This window comes from Mytilus edulis, chromosome 4 (genome assembly GCF_963676685.1).
Source record: "Mytilus edulis chromosome 4, xbMytEdul2.2, whole genome shotgun sequence".
Classification (NCBI taxonomy): Eukaryota; Metazoa; Mollusca; class Bivalvia; order Mytilida; family Mytilidae; genus Mytilus; species Mytilus edulis.
This window is the reverse complement of record NC_092347.1, coordinates 96,691,070-96,714,502: the sequence shown is the minus strand read 5'-3', so window position 1 is coordinate 96,714,502 and position 23,433 is coordinate 96,691,070. Positions and strand designations below refer to the sequence as shown.

At 32.8% G+C, this 23,433-nt stretch overlaps 1 protein-coding gene across 4 annotated transcripts; it reads left to right on the top strand.

Moving 5' to 3' along the window:
- The first annotated feature begins 307 nt into the window (after positions 1–307).
- LOC139521173 (pseudouridylate synthase 1 homolog) lies at positions 308–21,479 on the top strand. Of its 4 annotated transcripts, none has more exons than XM_071314490.1 (18): positions 308–364; positions 1,349–1,487; positions 3,111–3,173; positions 4,447–4,538; positions 7,124–7,217; positions 9,434–9,502; positions 9,833–9,902; positions 11,795–11,895; positions 12,324–12,351; positions 12,895–12,973; positions 13,858–13,903; positions 14,721–14,814; positions 15,962–16,032; positions 16,979–17,023; positions 17,575–17,649; positions 17,884–17,954; positions 18,177–18,291; positions 21,136–21,479. In XM_071314490.1, exons 2-18 carry the CDS (start codon positions 1,398–1,400, stop codon positions 21,457–21,459), a joined length of 1,527 nt encoding a protein of 508 aa, XP_071170591.1. In that variant the 5' UTR covers positions 308–364; positions 1,349–1,397; the 3' UTR covers positions 21,460–21,479. The 4 variants fall into 4 exon arrangements, with proteins under 4 accessions (XP_071170591.1, XP_071170592.1, XP_071170590.1 ...); XM_071314491.1 differs by lacking the exon at positions 18,177–18,291 and adding an exon at positions 18,443–18,557 and having other exon boundaries at positions 335–364; XM_071314489.1 differs by lacking the exons at positions 308–364; positions 18,177–18,291 and adding exons at positions 416–478; positions 18,443–18,557.
- Positions 21,480–23,433: the final 1,954 nt, after the last annotated feature.

Genomic DNA, 23,433 nt, shown 5'->3' with positions numbered 1-23,433 from the left:
ATCCTGCTCAACATTCTCAATATGTGACACCTCGAGATTTCCAAGCAAAATATATTTTTAAAGTGAACAAAACCAGCGACTTTCTAGACAAAACCCACAGAAAAAACTTTCAGCACGTAAAATTCAGAAGCTTTAGAGACCATAAAAAAGTCAATAAATCGAGTGTTTTTGTAAATTTAATTTCATAGCAATTACAACATGACAAAATTGATGAAAACTCGGAATTTAGTTTTTGCTAAGCCGGTTTTATTTTTTTATTTTTACTTTTTAGTGATAGTCTTCACTGTGTTTGTAAAATACATCAATTAAAAGGTAAATTAAAGGATTCTTAAGTACACCGACTTTTTTTTGGTCGAAGAAAAACGTGAGTTTTGTAATATTAAATATGAGTATGCAATATTTAAAAGATAGCACGGTTCTCCCAAAAATGAACATACCAGGACCTATCCTCCTCAATGGGATAAAATCTAGAACAAAGGTTAATCGTAAAAGCGCTTTTTTTTCATAAATTAGGCCGTTAGTTTTCTCGTTAAATTGTGTTAAATTGTTATTTCGAGTCTCAGTTTCGGGGCACCTTTTAGCTGACTATGCGGTATGGGCTTTGCTCATTGTTGAAGGCCGTACGATGATATATAGTTGTTAATTTATGTGTCATTTGGTCTCTTGTGGAGAGTAATCTCATTGTCAATCATACCTCATTTTTTTTTTATATTCAACACTGTCTGTTTGGTGACGAGAAACTTGCTGAAGTTGCTGTTTAAAACAATTTCACTCTGTTTTTCATTTAATATGTGTGCTACAATATTCTACATCTGATCCTAAGGTTAAAGTTGACACAATTTGTCTCTTTATGCTTGCATGTTTTATTACATGTATTGCACATGTATGTTCTGTATTTTACATAAAGATAATGTTTAGGAAATAAAGTGATCCACAGCAATAGACATTTGAGTTTGTCTGTCACCGGAAAAAACTTGTCAATTATGCGCATCTTTATGACGTCATTTACCAGATTGAGGGGATCGCCTGTATCCCTGCACTATAAATGTCTTAGTGTCAGATCATTATTGTACTGGATACACTAGAAATATTATTTGTTCTGTAGGTACTTAATCACTATTCCCTAATGACAACAGTGCTGAAAGACAATTATAAGTATTCAATGTGCTTCGTGCAATATAGCTTTATAGTTTTCCAACCACTTGCACAATATTGGAGCGGAAGTGATGACGGCCCTAATTGCACAAATGATGTTAACTAAAAAAAAAGGTTTTTGACGGAAATGCATCGAACTCGAAAGTTGTCTATTGCAATTAATTTATTTTTATTTTATCTTTTTTTTTTCCAGAGTAAATAAAATTAGTTTTTAATCAGTTGTCGTCATTAATGCAGGACATATGTTGAGGAAGGTTTTACAAAGGATAACACAAGTGATAAAATCTGTTAAAATGACTGATATTTCACCTAGTAGTGCAGCTGTTCAGCAGGTAATTCATATACATTTTGTAATTTGGAAATTATGATTTTATGGCATAAAAACTGTTACAATTATGACAATTATTGTTTGCAATCATAATTTATACATAAATGCCACTTTGAATTATATCACTACACATGCACAGGAAATACAAGCATGCACAGGAAATACAAGCATGAAAAGAGAAGAGATTGCATGATTGACTGTGAACATTGAAATGCTGGTGTACTGGTAAAACCGTATTTGAAAATGACAGTCCAAAAACATGATCAAATTGTTTTTTTATTCAAACTTTTTTTAATGCAAAGGAGGATCAACATATCTTTATGTGAACAGTTTTATCATGTTTATTGCATTAAATGCATTATAAATACATTTTTGTTCCAAAGTCTGAATTCATAGGACTCAAGTAGGGTTGTTTACATGCTATATGAAGCAGGTCACCTAGTCACTTTTGAATTAATTTTATGTTAGATTTTTTAGTATGGTAAAACATTTTTAAAGGTCACAGGTCACAGGTTGTTTTAAATGAGATGTCAGGTCCCAACGTTCTCCTCCAAAACCAAAAGGTTGCTGGCTGTTTTTATGAGATGTCAGGTCCCAACGTTCCTCCAAAACAAAAAGGTCACAGGTTGTTTTAAATGAGATGTCAGGTCCCAACGTCCTCCTCCAAAACCAAAAGGTTGCTGGTTGTTTTAAATGAGATGTCAGGTCCCAACGTTCCTCCAAAACCAAAAGGTCACAGGTTTTAAATGAGATGTCAGGTCCCAACGTCCTCCTCCAAAACCAAAAGGTCACAGGTTGTTTTAAATGAGATGTCAGGTCCCAACGTTCCTCCAAAACCAAAAGGTCACAGGTTGTTTTTATGAGATGTCAGGTCCCAACGTCCTCCTCCAAAACCAAAAGGTTGCTGGTTGTTTTAAATGAGATGTCAGGTCCCAACGTTCCTCCAAAACCAAAAGGTCACAGGTTGTTTTAAATGAGATGTCAGGTCCCAATGTCCTCCTCCAAAACCAAAAGGTCACAGGTTGTTTTAAATGAGATGTCAGGTCCCAATGTCCTCCTCCAAAACCAAAAGGTCACAGGTTGTTTTAAATGAGATGTCAGGTCCCAATGTCCTCCTCCAAAACCAAAAGGTCACAGGTTTTAAATGAGATGTCAGGTCCCAACGTCCTCCTCCAAAACCAAAAGGTCACAGGTTGTTTTAAATGAGATGTCAGGTCCCAATGTCCTCCTCCAAAACCAAAAGGTCACAGGTTGTTTTAAATGAGATGTCAGGTCCCAACATTCCTCCAAAACCAAAAGGTCACAGGTTGTTTTTATGAGATGTCAGGTCCCAACATCCTCCTCCAAAACCAAAAGGTCACAGGTTGTTTTAATGAGATGTCAGGTCCCAACGTCCTCCTCCAAAACCAAAAGGTCACAGGTTGTTTTAATGAGATGTCAGGTCCAACGTCCTCCTCCAAAGGTTGCTGGTTGGATTTGGCCATGTTGGAGCCATATTCATACTTCATGTAGTTGTGTGTATGTACAACATGTACAAATAATACTGAATACATTTCTCATATAAAGCAAGTATATGTAACACTTTTATTTATAAATATGTTTATCTGATTGTTTTTATTTCATATAGGATGACAAAGGAAACAAGAGACCCTTAGTTGAGGAACTTTCTGACCAGCATAAAAAACAGAAGGTAAATAGTTTGTATATTTGTGAGCAAAAAGATACCAAAGAGAAATGTCACCTCATATGATGAAAAACAAACTGATGTTCCACATGGACAGATGCCATCCCCCCAAAAAAAACCTAAAATAATAAAAAGACAAACAACAGCACACAAACTTGACAACTCACAACATGGAAAACTAATAAACTGAGAAACATTAACCCCACAAAAACAGGGGTTATCTCAGGTCCTGCTCCACATGTGTTCATAAACATGTTTAACCCTGCCGCATTTTTGTATATATATATTTGTTTAGGGGCCATTTTTGTATATATATATATTTGTTATATATAATATTTGTTTATGGGCCAGCTGAAGGACGCCTCCGGGTGCGGGAGTTTCTCGCTGCATTGAAGACCTGTTGGTGACCTGCTGTTTTCTGTTCCATGCATGGTCGGGTTGTTGTCTCTTTGACCCATTCCTCATTTCCATTCTCAATTTTATGTATTTATAAGACAATAACAATCATAACCAAGGAGTAAACAAAGACTCATAACGTGGTGATGAAAAAATCATTATCGGCTTATGTATATAACAATCAGAAATGATGAAACTATCATTAACTTTGGATTACACTAGCTTTATATTTAAGAGAAAACACTAGCTTTACATTTAACAGAAAATACATACTTTGATGTACATGTATACTTGAGGGGGGATAGGACTTTTATCGGGACTCCGGGATCGGGTGTTTTTAAGCTCGGGATTTCAGGATTTACTCCTTCGGGATCCGGGAATTCTTTTTTTCAAATTTCGGGATCCGGTATTTAACTTTATTTAAATTCGGGACCTCGGGATTTCGTGTTTTTAAGCCCGGGATTTCGGGATCAGGACCCCTCCTATCCCCCCTCATACTTGGTAGTAAGTTGAATGTTAAAATACCAGAAACTGATGTGTCTCTCTAAGATTTTGATAAAAGGTTTGATATATTTCTTCTCCTTCAGGTTTCCAATAGACACCATTTTATCATTGTCTACTTGTTACAATATATCTAACCCAATATCTACCATTGTTGTTAAAATACTCAGTAGCATTAACATCTTGAAGCAGCATACCTATAGTTTTGTGCTTTGAATAAATCAATTTTTGACTTCCAAATTACACTGTTCTGACATATTCATTTTGCTTCTTTTTCACAGTCTGACCAAGACTTATGTTGAATACTGATATTGATAGAAAGTATAAACTTTGAGTTAGCCTTATATTTAATGCTATATATTTATAATGATCTTTTATTTAGACTGAATCTGGTGAACAGCCCAAAAAACTTCAGAAAAGAAAGATTGCTATGTTAATAGGATACAATGGTAAAGGGTATCATGGAATTCAAATGTAAGTGAAGATAAAACATTCATGACAGTGTTGATGACATTGAGGGTTTTTAAAGATAGCTACCTTTGGTTTTCAATAGATATTAATTTTGGATTAGAGATTTTATTGAGATTTTGAGAAAGTAATGGTGTTCTATCCCTGTCTACATGGTCTAGATGTATTGTCCATGTTAATGCCTGGGTTACCACAAAACTAACAGTCAGGACATTTGTTTGCTATCCCTGTCTAGATGTATTGTCCATGTTAATGCCTGGGTTACCACAAAACTAACAGTCAGGACATTTGTTTGCTATCCCTGTCTAGATGTGTTGTCCATGTTAATGCCTGGATTACCACAAAACTAACAGTCAGGACATTTGTTTGCTATCCCTGTCTAGATGTGTTGTCCATGTTAATGTCTGGGTTACCACAAAACTAACAGTCAGGACATTTGTTTGCTATCCCTGTCTAGATGTGTTGTCCATGTTAATGCCTGGGTTACCACAAAACTAACAGTCAGGACATTTGTTTGCTATCCCTGTCTTGATGTGTTGTCCATGTTAATGCCTGGGTTACCACAAAACTAACAGTCAGGACATTTGTTTGCTATCCCTGTCTAGATGTATTGTCCATGTTAATGCCTGGATTACCACAAAACTAACAGTCAGGACATCTGTTTGCTATCCCTGTCTAGATGTGTTGTCCATGTTAATGCCTGGGTTACCACAAAACTAACAGTCAGGACATTTGTTTGCTATCCCTGTCTAGATGTGTTGTCCATGTTAATGTCTGGGTAACCACAAAACTAACAGTCAGGACATTTGTTTGCTATCCCTGTCTAGTTGTGTTGTCCATGTTAATGCCTGGGTTACCACAAAACTAACAGTCAGGACATTTGTTTGCTATCCCTGTCTAGATGTGTTGTCCATGTTAATGCCTGGGTTACCACAAAACTAACAGTCAGGACATTTGTTTGCTATCCCTGTCTAGATGTATTGTCCATGTTAATGCCTGGGTTACCACAAAACTAACAGTCAGGACATTTGTTTGCTATCCCTGTCTTGATGTGTTGTCCATGTTAATGTCTGGGTTACCACAAAACTAACAGTCAGGACATTTGTTTGCTATCCCTGTCTTGATGTGTTGTCCATGTTAATGTCTGGGTTACCACAAAACTAACAGTCAGGACATTTGTTTGCTATCCCTGTCTAGATGTGTTGTCCATGTTAATGCCTGGATTACCACAAAACTAACAGTCAGGACATTTGTTTGCTATCCCTGTCTAGATGTGTTGTCCATGTTAATGTCTGGGTTACCACAAAACTAACAGTCAGGACATTTGTTTGCTATCCCTGTCTAGATGTGTTGTCCATGTTAATGCCTGGATTACCACAAAACTAACAGTCAGGACATTTGTTTGCTATCCCTGTCTTGATGTGTTGTCCATGTTAATGTCTGGGTTACCACAAAACTAACAGTCAGGACATTTGTTTGCTATCCCTGTCTAGATGTGTTGTCCATGTTAATGTCTGGGTTACCACAAAACTAACAGTCAGGACATTTGTTTGCTATCCCTGTCTTGATGTGTTGTCCATGTTAATGTCTGGGTTACCACAAAACTAACAGTCAGGACATTTGTTTGCTATCCCTGTCTAGATGTGTTGTCCATGTTAATGCCTGGGTTACCACAAAACTAACAGTCAGGACATTTGTTTGCTATCCCTGTCTAGATGTATTGTCCATGTTAATGCCTGGGTTACCACAAAACTAACAGTCAGGACATTTGTTTGCTATCCCTGTCTAGATGTGTTGTCCATGTTAATGCCTGGGTTACCACAAAACTAACAGTCAGGACATTTGTTTGCTATCCCTGTCTAGATGTGTTGTCCATGTTAATGCCTGGATTACCACAAAACTAACAGTCAGGACATTTGTTTGCTATCCCTGTCTAGATGTGTTGTCCATGTTAATGTCTGGGTTACCACAAAACTAACAGTCAGGACATTTGTTTGCTATCCCTGTCTTGATGTGTTGTCCATGTTAATGTCTGGGTTACCACAAAACTAACAGTCAGGACATTTGTTTGCTATCCCTGTCTAGATGTGTTGTCCATGTTAATGTCTGGGTTACCACAAAACTAAGTCAGGACATTTGTTTGCTATCCCTGTCTAGATGTGTTGTCCATGTTAATGTCTGGGTTACCACAAAACTAACAGTCAGGACATTTGTTTGCTATCCCTGTCTAGATGTGTTGTCCATGTTAATGCCTGGATTACCACAAAACTAACAGTCAGGACATTTGTTTGCTATCCCTGTCTAGTTGTGTTGTCCATGTTAATGCCTGGGAAAATATCATACTAGATGGTTTATTTGGATTAGAATAACAAATGTCATGAATGTATGAAGTACATGTAATAAAAAAATATGGCCTTTATATTGAAAATCTAACTGTTTCATTAGATAAGCATATCCTTACAGCCCCTAATAAACATAATTAGATATGCATTACAGAGAAATATGTAAATGCTTTTGAGAGTGGTTTTGAAAGTGACTAATAGAGTATTTTTGAAATATTAAACCATATAACTTGATGTTATATTTTTCAGCAACAAAGAAGTTAACACAATAGAAAATGAGATATTACAGGCATTGGTAAAAACTCAGTGTATACCACAAGAGCATGCAGATGTTCCACAGAAGGTAATCTTTAGGCAAAATTAAACACAAAACATATATGTATTATGTATTACTTGTTTTATGTTATTCTATACATTTTTGAAGATCAACGATTGCTGGTTTCAGATATTATCTCCTAAAATTGTATGTTAAATGAGTTTCTGATGTTTCATGTACATGATGTATCTATACTATTAACGAGAAGACCTCATTTTGTGAGTCGCTTCTCTTCTTTCCACAATAAATTAATCGTCATATAGGAACAGTGCAAAGTCGCATGTGTCATTCATTCATATGATTATTCAGATTAAGTTATTTTGGGAGAAAAACAAGAAAAAAGGCATCCGGATATTGTTTCCATCATTGGACGAAATTTTAAGTCAGATTATACTTCCGGTTTGCGTTTTTCTGTATATTTTGAACATACACATACTACGAAAAGAGTGAATTTTATATCTGATATCATTTTCAAGTCTATTATCCACGGCGGTCTTGAAGTTTATTAAATAGAGAGGGTCTGTATAATGTATTAACGACTGCAGTGGATCAATTAGTAAACTGAGAATTGAAAGTAAAAAGCAAATACACTTTATTTATAGTAATGTATGTTCATAATATACAGATAAGCGCTAAAATTATTCATGTGTAATTAAAATTAAGAAAAAAAAAAAAAAAAAAATGGAAATTTGGGGTGAAAAAAAAGGAGGCTAGAAAAGCAATTGTCCTGACCCAAAATACCCATGACTTTTGATACCTTTTCTGAAATTCTCTAGTCATTAAATCTTTTACAAAAATTCATTGATCACAAAAATAAAAAGATGTGGTATGATTGCCAATGAGACAGCTCTCCACAAGAGACCAAAATGATACAGAAATTAACAACTATAGGCCACTGTGCAGCCTTCAACAATAAGGAAAGCCCATACCGCATAGTCAGCTATAAAAAGGCCCCGAAATGACAATGTAAAACAATTCAAATGAGAAAACTAACGGCCTTATTTATGTACAAAAAATGAACCAAAAACAAATATGTAACACATAAACAAACAACAACCACTGAATTACAGGCTCCTGACTAGATGTTCTTAATGAAATTAATAGAAAGCAAAATAACAGGAATTTTGGAAATAAAGGAGGAGTGATAAAAAAAATACATTGTCCTGTCTCCAAGTACCTATGACTTTTGATACTTTTCCTGAAATTCTCAAGACATTAAATCTTTTACAAAATTATTCCTACAACACTTTACACACTTTCAACCACGCTCTGAATTCCCGCGGGTGTGTTCTAGTAACTTTAATCTATGAATGACATCAGAAATCTTGAGTTAAGATCATTATGTAGAGAAAAAGCTATAAACATTAAAATTAATTAAATTATTCATCACCACCTCAGTGGTAAAGGATATAAAATTTTATTTAAGCGGTTAAAAGTATTACAAATAAGTTGTGACATAGGTTTCAATAATTTTATGTTTAACAATGTTTAACAAATAAAGTCCCTTTGAGTTAACTCCCTTTAAATAGAGAACCAAGGCACAAATAAACAATCAGTTACTCAAAATATGGACAATAAAAAATCAATTGCTCAAAACATAGTGAACAAATAAAAAATCCGTACACAGATATTTTATGTTCTAGCTGATCAGGATTAACATTATTACATATGTGTACCAAAGCAACTATTGACATTTAAAAAAATAGATTTGTCATATTTTTTATCTATAAAACAAAACTATATGCAACAGCCTATTATTTGAACTCAAATAATAGCCTGTTATGTTAGAATTAAGACAAGACGATATTAATATTAGAATCTAATTCATATGTAGATACTAGAGTCCAGAACTAAAAGAGAATATATACAAATAATAAGAATTGTTTAATATCTATAATTGCTAATGAGACAACAAGACATATGTGGATAATTTACACTTTGCTGTATAATCAAGAGATAACAAAATTTGAAAGATAAAACAAAATAAGTACCTAACATTCTGATTTAAATTACAACAATAAACGTGATAAACGAAACACAGTTATAGCAGACGGCATCCTACTATCATGTTAGCAACTACTTAAAGCTGGTGTTACAACTTAACATAAGAACAAACTGTAAAAATCAGTTGAGAAGGGCTTAACTTATCATTTCAGCACTAAGCACAAAAGAACTTATTGTGATAGTTATGCAGTTCTAGTTCAAACTTAATTTAAAGTAATTAATAAATCTATACATTTTAGATGAGTTTCCAAAGAGCGTGTAGAACAGATAAGGGTGTTTCTGCAGCCCAGAATCTATTGTCATTGAAGATAAGTATAAATCACATACTATATATACTAATTGTACAGAGAGAGATGGCTTACTATCTGTGTTGTGTCCCAGCCTTAAGGAGTACATATACACCTTCTCTTATAAACATGAGCTAGCCAAACTGTGCTCAAGCTGACAGTCAGTTTACTTTATATAAGTGCAAATTGATAATTTTTATATGTTTGTAATTATTTGTTCCATTATTCTACAACCAGTAATGATACAGAATTAATATATGTGCATTCATTACATATTGAATCAGAATGTTGAATTGGCCTGTTATGTCAGTGAATTAATTGCTGTTTAATAGAATATTATTATTTTATTACGTGATTATAGACATTGAGAACTTATTAGAGAAGATCAACAGTCATTTACCTGAGCAGATTCGAGTATTTGGTAGGTATGATAATATAACTAATAACTTACCATAAAACTGATGTTATTTGCTTCTTATAAGTTTAATGAATTTGATCATCCATTATCAACATTACATTCAAACTGTCTAAAGTTGTTTTTAATATCTTATTATAGCTATAGTTTACCAAAATTACTTGGTTCCTTGATCTTTAAATTTGAAAAGTAGGTCACTGACTTATTTTTGCTTTCATCTATACTATTAAACGAGAAGACCTCATTTTGTGTGTTGCTTCTCTTCCTTCCACGACAAATTAATCGTCATGCCTCTGTGTTCTATCAGTAACATGCATAGTTGCATTTGTCATCCATTCTTATGATTATTCAGATTGAGTTATTTTTAGAGAAAAACGAAAAAAAGGAGTCCGGATATTGATTCCGTCATCAGACTGACTTTTAGTCATAGATAAGACTTCCGGTTTGAAACATGCACAAGAACAACCAATCGTTTGATAGATAACAAAAAATAAAAATAAATAAGCCATATCATGGTGTTTAGATCGCAAGAACCACAACTATAATACCTCCTTAGAGAGGACAATTATTTTTCGGGTTTATCTACATGTAAACTACGATTATACTACTTTAATGTGTAGAGATTCTCTTTTTTCTGTCTACTGTTTTCTTTGAAATGTTTACTATTTAAGGGGTCATACAAGTTGCATATACATGTATATTAAAATAAGTAAAACATGTGGAAAAAAGAATGTGTCCATAGTACACGGATGCCACATCGGCACTATATTTACTAAGTTTCCAGTTGATTGGACTTCAACTTCATCAAAAACTACCTCAACCAAAAACTTTAACCTGAAGCGGGACAACAGAACTACTGAAAGAACGCACGAACGAATACACGAATGAACGCATGGATGCACAGACTAAGAAAACATAATGCCCATAAATGGGCCATAAAAAATTATTGTTGAAAGTGAAAGTAGTGATTTGGCAAAAATGAAAGTAGGGTAGAGATTAGAGGCAGGACCTTTTTAGGGATGTCGTAATCAGATGTTTTAAAGCTTTGGATTTGGGGATTGATCCTAACGGGACCCAGGAATATATTTTTTGATTTCAGGATTTCGAGATATGAATTTCTTTAAATTCTGCATCTCGGGATTTCATGTTTTTAAGCTCGGGATTTCGTGATCAGGACCAAACCGACCACCCCTTAATTTAGCCTAAGTCGGTCTTAGTTATTTATACAAGATTCATATCCTACCATTGGCATGTTAATAGGGCTCTCAAAAGAAAAAACACTGATGGATTGTCCTAGAAGCATATTTTATTAGACTAATAATGGTCTATATATAAGCAGTACTGTAACATTTATTTCATGTTTGAAGCGGTGCAAATTTTTAATTTGACTTTTACCAAAAGATGAATTGAAGCAAAGGAGAAGAATAATTGTGGTCTGAAGCCAGAAACACGGAAATAATTGAATTTAACAGAAAGGAAACAAATATCGGACTTTGGAAAAAGGGAAAGGGCTTTTGATACCTTTTATAAAATTCTCCATACATACAGTTCATCAGCTGTATATGCCCGCGATTTCATGGGTGTGTTCTAGTATATATTTATTTTTAAAGAGAAAACGTGCTATGATTACCAATGAGACAACTCTTTACAAGAGACCAAATGACACAGAAATTAACAACTTTAAGTCACCATACTTCCTTCAACAGTGAGCAAAGCCCATACCACATAGTTAGCTATAAAAGGCCACGAAATACTATATGTAAAACAATTCAAATGGTAAAACTAACAACCTAATTTATTTGCAAGAAATGAACGAAAACAAATATGATATAAGCTTGTGGAATCAATGGGTTATGAATGAACATGCAGGTATAAATGTTTTAACATTATAATTGCAGGATATAGAAGAACTACTGGTGGATTTGACTGTAAGAATTACTGTGATAACCGTACATACATGTACATCTGTCCGACATATGCTTTTGCTCCACTAGAAAATGTAAGTTTAATGTTAGAAGGTACATATGTATATGTCTTTCCTACTGTGATAACCGTACATACATGTACATCTGTTCAACATATGCTTTTGCTCCACTAGAAAATGTAAGTTTTATATTTGAAATTGTATATGCATGTCCCTTGCATCTTTATGAACTTTGATATCTAATTTCAAACATGTGTGTACCTCTGGGTCATATGTTCTTGTTCCTCTAGGAACTGTATGTACAGTAATACATCGTATGTGATTGTTCAGATATATCTTGTTTATTCACCTTTAGAAACCATGATAGCTGAACGTTACTGTTATTTTCCCAGTTATCAGTGTAACTTAATTGTTTACATAATGATGTTGTTTAAGAACACATTAATAACCCTACTAAAATATAAATATACCATAAGTATAAACTGCTTATTATTCTATTGTAGATTGTTACTGATGAATACAGAATGACGGGTAAGTTCATTCTATACCTGATACTGATTCCAATAAAATTTCAGTGACCATTGTACACTTGCATCATATAGAGAAATTTAAAAGCCCACTGAAAGTAAGATACATAGGTTGATATAAGAAAAACGTATTTGTGAATTTGATTTGTTGTTTTGTCCTTATTCAAAATTATGACAGTTTCTATAAAAAAATAATGAAAAGGCGCTACAAGGACAGTTAAACTTCAAATTTAAAAAAAAAAGCTATTGAATACATCTTGTGACAGATCAAGTTTTAAAATAAGATTATCCCTTGAATTCACAACTTCTAACCTTATTGTTGTTATTTTATGATTTTATACTTACCATTGTAACATTGTGACGTTTAAATTTTAACAACCCCATTTTTCACTTCAACATGATTTTATGTATTGTTTTTATCCTGATGACGGTGCCCTAGGCACCGAAACATGTCGATCAATAAATTTTCTGCAGCAGTCCCTAAAGTGTTGTTGTTATAAGACTCTCTACATTTTATGATTTATGTACACTGTTTACTCATTTACAGATGATGTTGTAGAACATGTTAACAAAATGTTAGCCAGATTTGTTGGAACACACAGATTTCACAACTATACTTCCAAAATGTAAGATATAAAAATGTTACTTTAACAATGGAACAAAGTAGAAAGAATAGTTTTAAAGTGTCTTTTTTTCCATTTTCAACAAATCTGATGTAAACATTTTTTGAAAATATTTGATATGCACAACCTGTATCATATTTCAAGTTGTCAAAGAATGGGTTTTTATATCATTCTTTAACATTTCATGTAGAGAGATAACTAAAGAAAAACAGAGCCTTATGAATCTTATAATGTCTGCAGCTGTACATGAGACAAACAATTATTTTTGATTTTTATGCAAATTTTGCGATTCATACCTGAATATTCTCGCTTATTTTATTTTATTGAAATGAATTTTATTTTGAAATTGTTTGTAAAAATTGGGTTGTCTCTCTTGTATGTATTTCAACAAAAATTTTTTCTATCAAATTTAAGAAAGAGATTTGTATGTAAAATTTAAAAGTCCTTTTCCTTTTATATTTTACACCAACACTAATTTTTATAGGCTTTCAGATGATTCTTTGACAGAATGGTGCTGAAAATCTCATTTGAAAGTTGTTCAGATTAGAAAGGGACTACCCAAATAGTTTTGTTTGAATTTATTAAAAGAAAAAAAGTTTAAGAAATAGTATTATGTTTCTTTTAAAATATACACAATTTGAATGCTTGTATGTATTTTGCATGAAATTAAGATTTTCTAAATTAATATTTAATGTCGTAGAATTTTAGAGAAGCATAGATGTACATACCAATGTAATCTCATGTAACAATAGGATATACTGTTAGCATGGGAAAAATATTTGTTCTTCATTTTGAGAGTCGTTCATAACGTCTGCAAGAAAAACTGTAAAAACCTGTTTTATTTGTGTATGACTTAATTATGTTTATTATAATTTTCAACTTTCCAGAGATGCCAAAGAAGCACGTGCCAAAAGATATATCATATCATTCACTGTAAGTTTATATTCAGTAAACTGTACCTGATCGGCAGTTCTTTTTCACAATGCTTGAAATTATATTTGTAGAAGGTTTTATACACTATCATACATGATTAGATATATTTATATATAGAAAAATAAATGTATGCATGGTTCATTTCTCTTGTCTTCATATTTTGCACAAGAAAATCGGGATTTATTTTTACAGAGAGAAATTTCGTGGATTGAGGTAAACTTGTATTTTTCGTAGATATTTGATTTCATGATTGGAAAATTGTAAAAGTATTTGAATAAGCTCTTGCTGTGATATAGTCTTTTTGTGCTCATGCAGCGTAAAACAAACAGCAATCATCAATCAATGATTTCATGGTTTTGCCAAAATCTGCCTTCATCTTTGTTTCATTTATAATACATAAAATTGAGAATGGAAATGGGGAATGTGTCAAATTGACAACAATCCGACCATAGAACAGACAACAGCAGAAGGTCACCAATAGGTCTTCAATGCAGGGAGAAACTCCTGCACTCAGATGTGTCCTTCAGCTGGCCCCTAAACAAATATCTTTTTTAGTTCAGTGATAATGGACTTCATACTAAACTTTGAATTATACACAAGAAACTAAAATTAAAAATCATTCAAGACTAACAAACAGAGGCACTTGGGACAGATGCAAAAATGCGGCAGGGTTAAACATGTTATTTGAGATCTCAACCCTCCCCCTATACCTCTAGCCATTGTAGACATGTACAATATCTACCAAAGAATAGAATATAGAGTCTTTATTGGAAATGATGTTAAATAAGAGGTAAGAAATTTTATATTTATTTTTCAGTGTGGTAAACCCTTCATCAGAGATGGCTGTGAATTTTGTGTAATAACAGTCAGAGGTCAAAGTTTCATGTTACATCATATACGTAAAATGATAGGTAAGTTGTGTAAAGGCTGTTATAATTAAACACCCATGATACCCAAGGTTAACTTTCATCACATATTTATAAATGAATATCAAAAGACAATTTTTTTGAGCTGAAACAAAAGACAATTATTAATATGGCATACAGGGATGGGTAATGTCAGAGCTGTCATAAATATATAGATTCTATACCACTGCAACCAGTGTGTTATGATGCTCTTCAACTCAATTTTAACATTTAAAGTGTGAGGCATGCTGAATTATACACTACAAAACATAGATCAAGTTTGAATTTGGGTGGCATCACATTTTACGATTCTAGAGTTATGCCCCTTTACAAATGGAAAAATTGCTAAATATTTTTGTTTTGTTCTCTAACTTAAACTATGTTTTGTTTGCCTCAACCAAATGTTATTTAACTTATACACAATGCTCATTGAAACAAAACACATCAAATTTGAGTTTTGGGGGGCGTCCCTTTTTTCCGTTCCAGAGTTATGCCCCTTTATAAATAAAAAATAAATGCTGAATTTTTTGGTTCTATTCTCTAACTTTTGTTTGGTTTGCCTCAGCCAAATGTAATGAGTCTTATACACAATACTCATTACCACAAAACACATATCAAATTTAAATTTTGGTGGTGTCACTATTACCATTCTAGAGTTGTGCCCCTTAAATATGGGAAAAAAATGCTGAATTTTTGGTTTCTGTTCTCTAACTAAAGTTTGTCGAAACCAAATGTTATGAAACTTATACACAATGTTTTTTACCTCAAGACTCAGGTCAAAGAAAAAATCGTGTAATTCATCAATTTTTCCTTATAACTTATGATCAATTTTGAGGTAAGATTTTCAACCAAAACAGTGGCTGACCTATGACTAGAAAAAAAAAGCCTCTGTTTGATTTTCAAGGACAATGTAAGTCATGTTCCTATGTTAAAAACATGTTTCTGATCGATTATTATTGCTTGTTTAGTTACAATTATTATCTTTCTGAATATACATGTAAAATTTGCTACTACCCTGGTGTACATTAATTATCCATCCATCCATAAATGAAACAAATCATGCATAACTCTTATAAACCAATTTTAGTCATGTCAGTACAGTTGCCGTACCAGTAATTCATTTGATTGGATCATTGGATATATTTGATTACAGGTATAACAATAGCTATAGTGCGAGGTAACTGTGGAGAAGATGTGATAGACAAGTCATGGAAACCAGAACGGGTTCGTATTTCTATTTATTGTATGAATATGTGAGATTATAATTAGATTGAGTCAATGGTTTTTAGCACGATAGAAATATAACTGCTCATTGTTTCAAATAAGTGATGTTTAAATTAAATAAAAAAATGGTTCTCTGCACATTACAAATTCAGTCTTTGTTAAAGTTATTTTTAATTATCAAAAGATTTGACAAAAATTCAGGGAATCTAAAGAAGCATGTCTACAGTCCAAAAACAGTATGAAGAGTAACATTTTGAAATAATTTTATCATTTTAAGTTATTTAATACTGATAAATAGGCTAAGCTTTTTGCACTTTACAATGAAGTATAGTTAGGTTATAGTTTTTTTTTCATCAATAACTTTTTTTCCAACCTGTATAAAAGTTATGAATATGTTTCTTCATGACCGATAAATGCCATCAAAAGAAAAAAAAAGATTGATTTGTATTCATTTTCTGTATATTACTGATGGACTTATTCTTAGGCAGTCTACACTTATACTTTTACACAGACAACAGTTATTTATAAACTTTGAATGGTCTTAAGTCTACTTTTAATTGTAATATTTGTAAAAAAAAATAGAGTTTAGACAAAATTTGATCTCACCACAAAATAGCCTAACTGACTAGTATTGCATTTATAATTAAACAGATTTGAACAAGAAGAAACAAAACAGAATAGCTTTAACATGTCACTTTTTAACTTAAGTTAACTATTTTCTTATCCCAGGCATAGATTACCTTAGCCGTATTTAGCACAACTTTTTGGAATTTTGGATCCTCAATGCTCTTCAACTTTGTACTTGTCTGGCTTTATAAATATTTTGATATGAGTGTCACTGATGAGTCTTCTGTAGACGAAACGTGCGTCTGGCATACTAAATTATAATCCTGGTACCTTTGATAACTATTAACTACATTTTGTATTGATAAATCTTTTCTTACAGGTCGATATTCCAAAGGCTCCAGGACAGGGTCTATGTCTAGAACAGGTAATTATTTATCAATATGACAAATCAATGATTTACATAAAGTGTGATTATTTTACCTGGGTTCAATATATGCTGGTATTTGTGCAGTGCATACTATATAAGTTTTAATCAACTCCCCACATGGATAATATCCATTGAGGAGGTGTTCCATAATTGGAAAGATATACATATAGAAGTAGAAGAAGATGGGATTTTTTAGACAATGAACAGAGAACCAGAGCAAGGCTACCTTTATCTAGGGGTGATGATACATACTGTTAACAAACACTTGAATTTTAAATGACATTAAGTGATCAATGTTTTATTGAACCCAGTCCTGGTTTTACACTGTTCTTTTTATTTCAAACTGATACAATACATTTAAGTTACTTTATATTTAGACTAATGATGCAAGTGTCCTATGTTCATACAAGACACAATAAATCAGTTGATTTAATAATGACAGACGCACTCTTGTATAGTTAAGCATATTTAAGTTTTAACAGAATGAAATTAATTTGTTGATAAATAACTAGTAATGTAAATAAAAATGTAATTGTTTTCTTTTTCAGCCTCATTATGATAATTACAACAAGAAGTATGGTACTGATGGGATACATGCACCATTAGACTGGGTTGATGAACAGGCTAGTCTTTATTTTAATCTTTATATCTTTACTGAATCACCATTTCAAATGGCTTTTTGTTTACATAATGTTTGGATAATATTTTAATTTGTTTTGTCATAAGGTTTTGCAATCTACCACCAGGCATTAGATACAAGGTTCTTCACTAAAGTTATCTTCATGATGTTGCCATGAATGTTACAAAAATATTATAAAAATAAATTCTATTTTGTGACATATGCTTTTATTTGACAGGATGCAATTAACAAGTTTAAGGAAGAGTATATCTATTCTGATATCATGAAAACTGAGAAAGATGAAAAGATGTATCCTTATTTATGATGTTGTACTCGCACAGGTTCATGACAATTAACTGGTCTCTAGTGGGTCTCTAGTGGATAGTTGCCTTATTTGCAATCAAACCACCTCTTCTTATTTTTTAATGGAAAGATTTAAAAGAATTAATCAAACTCACAAATAAGCATGTCATATACACTACAGACAATTTTTCTGTAAATTAATATTATATTTGACCTTGACTCTCTAAGTATGATGGAATGGCTTGGTACATTACAACATCATGCGTTTGATTTTGTCAACGATAAAGATGATAGAGACAGTAGATTTGACAAAAAACGCTTCTTGGATAAATGCAAGCGAGATGTGAGTAGATTTACCATTAATTTTATAGAATCTATACAACAAAAAACTGTTGAAAGTATAATATTTGACCTTGACTTTGTAAAGCATACATCTGTTGTATATGACCTTTACTTTTTAAAGCATATTCAATATTTGACCTTGACTAAACTAGTATGATGGAATGGCTTGGTAATTTACAGCATCATGTGTTTGATGTTGTTGATGACAAAGAAGAAAGAGCCAGTAGATATGCAAAACAAAATTACTTGAAAAAATGCAAGGAAGATGTAAGTAAATGGTAGTCAATGACTACAGGTAGATAGTAAATATAATGCAACATTGTTTGTAACGTTCATTTTGATTGGATTATGTTGACAATTTTCATAGCTTCAATTCACAATTGATGCAATAAAAATGTACACGCAAGTGCAGACGACATTTCACAGATTTTAAATGTATGATTTGACTTTTTCCATCAGTTTTATTAGAATGGAGATTACAATATTGTATTTTAAGCTTTGACAGCCTCATTTGGTGATTTGATGTTCGCAAATACCCATTCATGGCTCCACTATTAAACATGTCAGCAGTAAAAAAATATTATTCAAATACTATACAGTTATCTCGTAAGTGAAGCAAGTGATGTCTTTGTTGTAACCAGGTCAATCTGAACCAAGAGACCTTATCATTGCTAGACAGACAGTTTGAATATCATATCGTCTAATATTTCTAATCACTCAAGAGTTATCATTGCTAGACAGACAGTTTGAATATCGTCTAATATTTCTAATCACTCAAGAGTTTGTATTTCAATAACACATGATAAATATTTTGATTTTATAATATAATAGTATTATGTCGTCGTCTGCGTTGTCCGAAGACACATTTAGTTTCCGGACAATAACTTTAGATTTAGTGAATGGATCTCTATATATTTTTACTAGAAGGTTTAATACCACTCAAGGAAGGTTGGGATTGATTTTGGAGGTTATGGTCCCAATAGTTTAGGAATTAGGGGTCAAAAAGGGGCCCAAAATAAGCATTTTTATAGTTTTCAAACAATAAGTGTATGAATCTCTCTGAAATTATACAACAAGTTTCGATACCATGAAGGGATGGTTAGTTATGACTTTGGAGGGTTATTGCTCAAAATGCTTTGGAATTGGGGGCAAAAAAAGGGAAAAACTAGGTTTTCGGGACAATTACTTTAGATTTAGTGAATGGATCACTATATGTTTTTACCAGCAAGTCTTTAACTCCGTACTTTATTTGGCCTTTTTAACCTTTTTGGATTCGAGCGTCACTGATGAGTTTTTTGTAGACAAAACGCACGTCTGGTGTATATACAAAATTTAGTCCTGATATCTATGATGAGTGTATTTACAACCACTGGGTCGATGGCACTGCTGGTGCAGATTTATTTCCCAGAGGGTATCACCAGCCCAGTAGTCAGAACTTTTTTTGCTGACATGAATTATCATTGATATGGTTATATTTATAAATTAACTGTTTACAAAATTTTGAATTTTTGAAAAACTAAGGCTTTTCTACCTCAGGCATAGATTACCTTTATAGCTGTATTTGGCAACACTTTTAGGAATTTTGGTTTTCAATGCTCTTCAACTTCGTACTTTATTTGGCCTTTTAACCTTTTTGGATTCGAGTGTCACTGATGAGTCTTTTGTAGACGAAACGCCCGTCTGGCGTATATACAAAATTTAGTCCTGATATCTATGATGAGTTTATTTAAAGTGGATGAATCTCTCTGAAATTATTCCACAGGTTTCCATACCTTTAAGGGATGGTTAGTTATGACTTTGGGGGGTTATTGTTCTAAATGTTTTGGAATACAGGGCAAAAAAAGGGGGGGGGGAACAAGGTTTTTCTGGTCAATGGACAATTAAGACAATTTAAAAGCAGTGTAAGGGAGGTAATTAAAAAACAGTTTACATACAATGTTTGGTATGTTCGGATTTACCTCCCTTACACAACTTGTAAATAATGTACAAATGTCAGGTTTTGGACTTATTGCAAAAAAAAAGGGGGGGGGGGGGGGTAGTAGTTTTCATTTTTCCCCCCAAGTTTCTCAAATTCCCAATTATTAAAAAATTAGAAGAAGAAATCTTTAATTGCACAATATTGCATAATAGATAAAAATGTAAGATCTTGACATTTGTTTTGTGTCAGAAACTCATATTACATTGTATGTCAAGAATTTGATCACAATCCAAATTCAGAGCTGTATCAAGCTTGTGTCGGGATGTATAAGTACCAGGCCACGTCTACTTGTATTTTTATCCATCTGATGAGTTAAGCCTTTTTCAACTGATTTTTATAGGTCGTTCATATGTTGTACTGTTATACCACTGTCCCAGGTTAGGGGGAGGGTTGGGATCCCGCTAACATGTTTAACCTCGCCACATTATTTATGTATGTGCCTGTCCCAAGTCAGGAGCCTGTAATTCAGAGGTTGTCGTTTCTTTATGTGTTAAATATTTGTTTTTTGTTCATTTTTTTACATAAATAAGGCCGTTAGTTTTCTCGTTTGAATTGTTTTACATTGTCTTATCGGGGCCTTTTATAGCTGACTATGCGGTATGGGCTTTGCTCATTGTTGAAGGCCGTACGGTGACCTATATATGTTAATGTCTGTGTCATTTTGGTCTTTTGTGGATAGTTGTCTCATTGGCAATCATACCACATCTTCTTTTTTATATTGAATGTTGTGTCCATACTTGCCCCAACTGTTCATGGTTCAACCTCTGCAGTTGTATAAAGCTGCACCCTGCAGAGCACCTGGTTTTATATAGAATGACTTTTATTAACAATACCTGTTACTTAAAATGGTTTTTATGTTTATTTCAGACTGATATTGTAATAACACCAGAAACAGGCTTTAATTTTAAAAGCAAAAGGTCAAATTTTGACAATTCTGAAAATACTAAGGCCAATGAAGATAACTCCGATGGACAATCAGAATCTGAAGTTAAAATCAAATCAGAAACCATTGAAGATAACTCAGATAAACATTTAGACTCTGAAGTTGAAATGAAATCAGAATCTGAAGTCAAAATAAAATCTGAAGCTGATGTCAAAATAAATTCAGAAATCATAGAAGATAAAGACTTGACCAAGGAAAATGAAGAAGAAGCAGACCAAGATATTAAAGCTGTCAAAGTTCAATCATAGCATTAAATTTATATCAACAATTACGTTTTTTAAATGTTCAAGTCATGTGATTTATATCAAGTATATTCACAAAGTATGCAAGAAAAATGATTCATAACTTGGAAATAGTAGAATCTTTTAATTCAATGGGCTTATTGAGAACTGAATAACAGATGTCCTTAAATACAAATGCGAGGAGATACCAGGTATGCATTAATGGGGTGGCAGCAACCGAATAATTTAATGATTTAAAGACATCAAGACAAGTGGCTAAAACTGTAAAAACTGACCATGCTCATTAATAAGATAAAATGTAAAGAGGAGACATTACAGTTTTCAGGGGAAATAACTGATAAATATGAGAAATGTTAAGAGTAGACAATAGCTTTCAGGGGAGATAACTGATTAATATGGTAAATGTTAAGAGGAAACAATAGCTTTCAGGGCAGATAATTATTAATTCAACATTGAACATTCAATGTCTGTTGTTACTAATTATGTTAAAGGATGTGGTTATACTAGAGACTTTTCACAGTAATCCTAAAAATTGAAATAAAATTAAGTTGCAAAAGAAAATAATCAGTTGTCAGGCACTACAAAGAGTGTGAGTCACTCAAGAGAGGTTAGTTGTTTACCCTGGACAATGCAATATTTTTCAGTTACTATAAAAATGATAATTGTTTACTCTGGGCACTGCAAAGAGTGGCAGTTACTAAAGAATAACTCTGTCTTCCTCTACCAATGAAAAATGGCTGCCATGAAATAGCCCAAAATGAGGTGCTTAAAAGTGATGTTAAAACAAAGAAAATCAAATCAAATTAAATTCTTATGGAAGGTCAGTTACCATTGCTAGGCACTTTAGTTATTTCCTAATCAATATCTTCAATTAGTAAGTTCTATCCAAATGAAATTCCTTCATGGTAACAGCAACAGCAGTGAACTTTGAAATATTGTCCTGAAAATCAAAGATTCTTCCTCTTTCCTATACCTTCCATTTTTGTATTGTTTGTAGTATAAACTATTTGTATATATTTATATTTCAGAAGGTAGGAAACTTCGATGCTTCATACCTTGCATGCAGATATCTTATGTTACAGTTTCTGTCTGTTATATGATTATTGTCCTTGACCACATTTTCATGGTTGAAAATATTTTATAGTTTTCTTATCATGTGAATTTCTCACTTATTATGAGTAATAGGATATTTATTATTTGTATATAGGTCCCTTGCAACATCTACACGTCACTCCTGACCTCAACATCATTTCATTGAACAGTGATCAAGGTTAACGCAACATTTTTAAAAGGTCTGTTTCTCGGATACTACATGTATAATTAATAGGTCAACTATAATAAGTGTATGGAATGATTGTAAGGAGTACATGTCTGAGAGGTTTCATTTGACTTTCATCTCATTTTCATGGTATATTGGTTAATATTGGGTTTTTTGGGTTTTGTTCCTTCTTTCAAGTACTATTAGCAATAGGTAAAATACATTTGGTGTATGGAATGATTGTCTGGCAGGTTACATCTAACCTTGACTCATTTGTATAGGTCAATGTTAAGTTTGTGTTTATGTCTGTTTTTCAAATACTATAAAAAGTTGGCGTGTTCACTCTTAATATAAGTTTAAATCCAAATGAGCAAAAGAAACTCAAAATTTCTTCTGGGATTTGTTTAAAAAAGTACTTCATCCTGGCCTATTGTCCTTTAACAACCATTAGAATATTTATCTTCACTTACATCTTCAATTGGTATAAGATAAATAATATAATTTAGAGCATTTGCTCCCAACACTAAGGCAGACCAAGAAGGTATTGACTATATGCTCTCTAATTGTTGTGCAATGAACATAAAAAGATGAAAAATAGTCAACTCAACAGGACACAAAAAATATAACATTGATAAACATAAACCCCACCAGAAACAAGATCTTAGGTCCTTCAGAAGGGTAATTAGGTACTGATCTTTCATCGTTAAATTTTCTAATCTTTC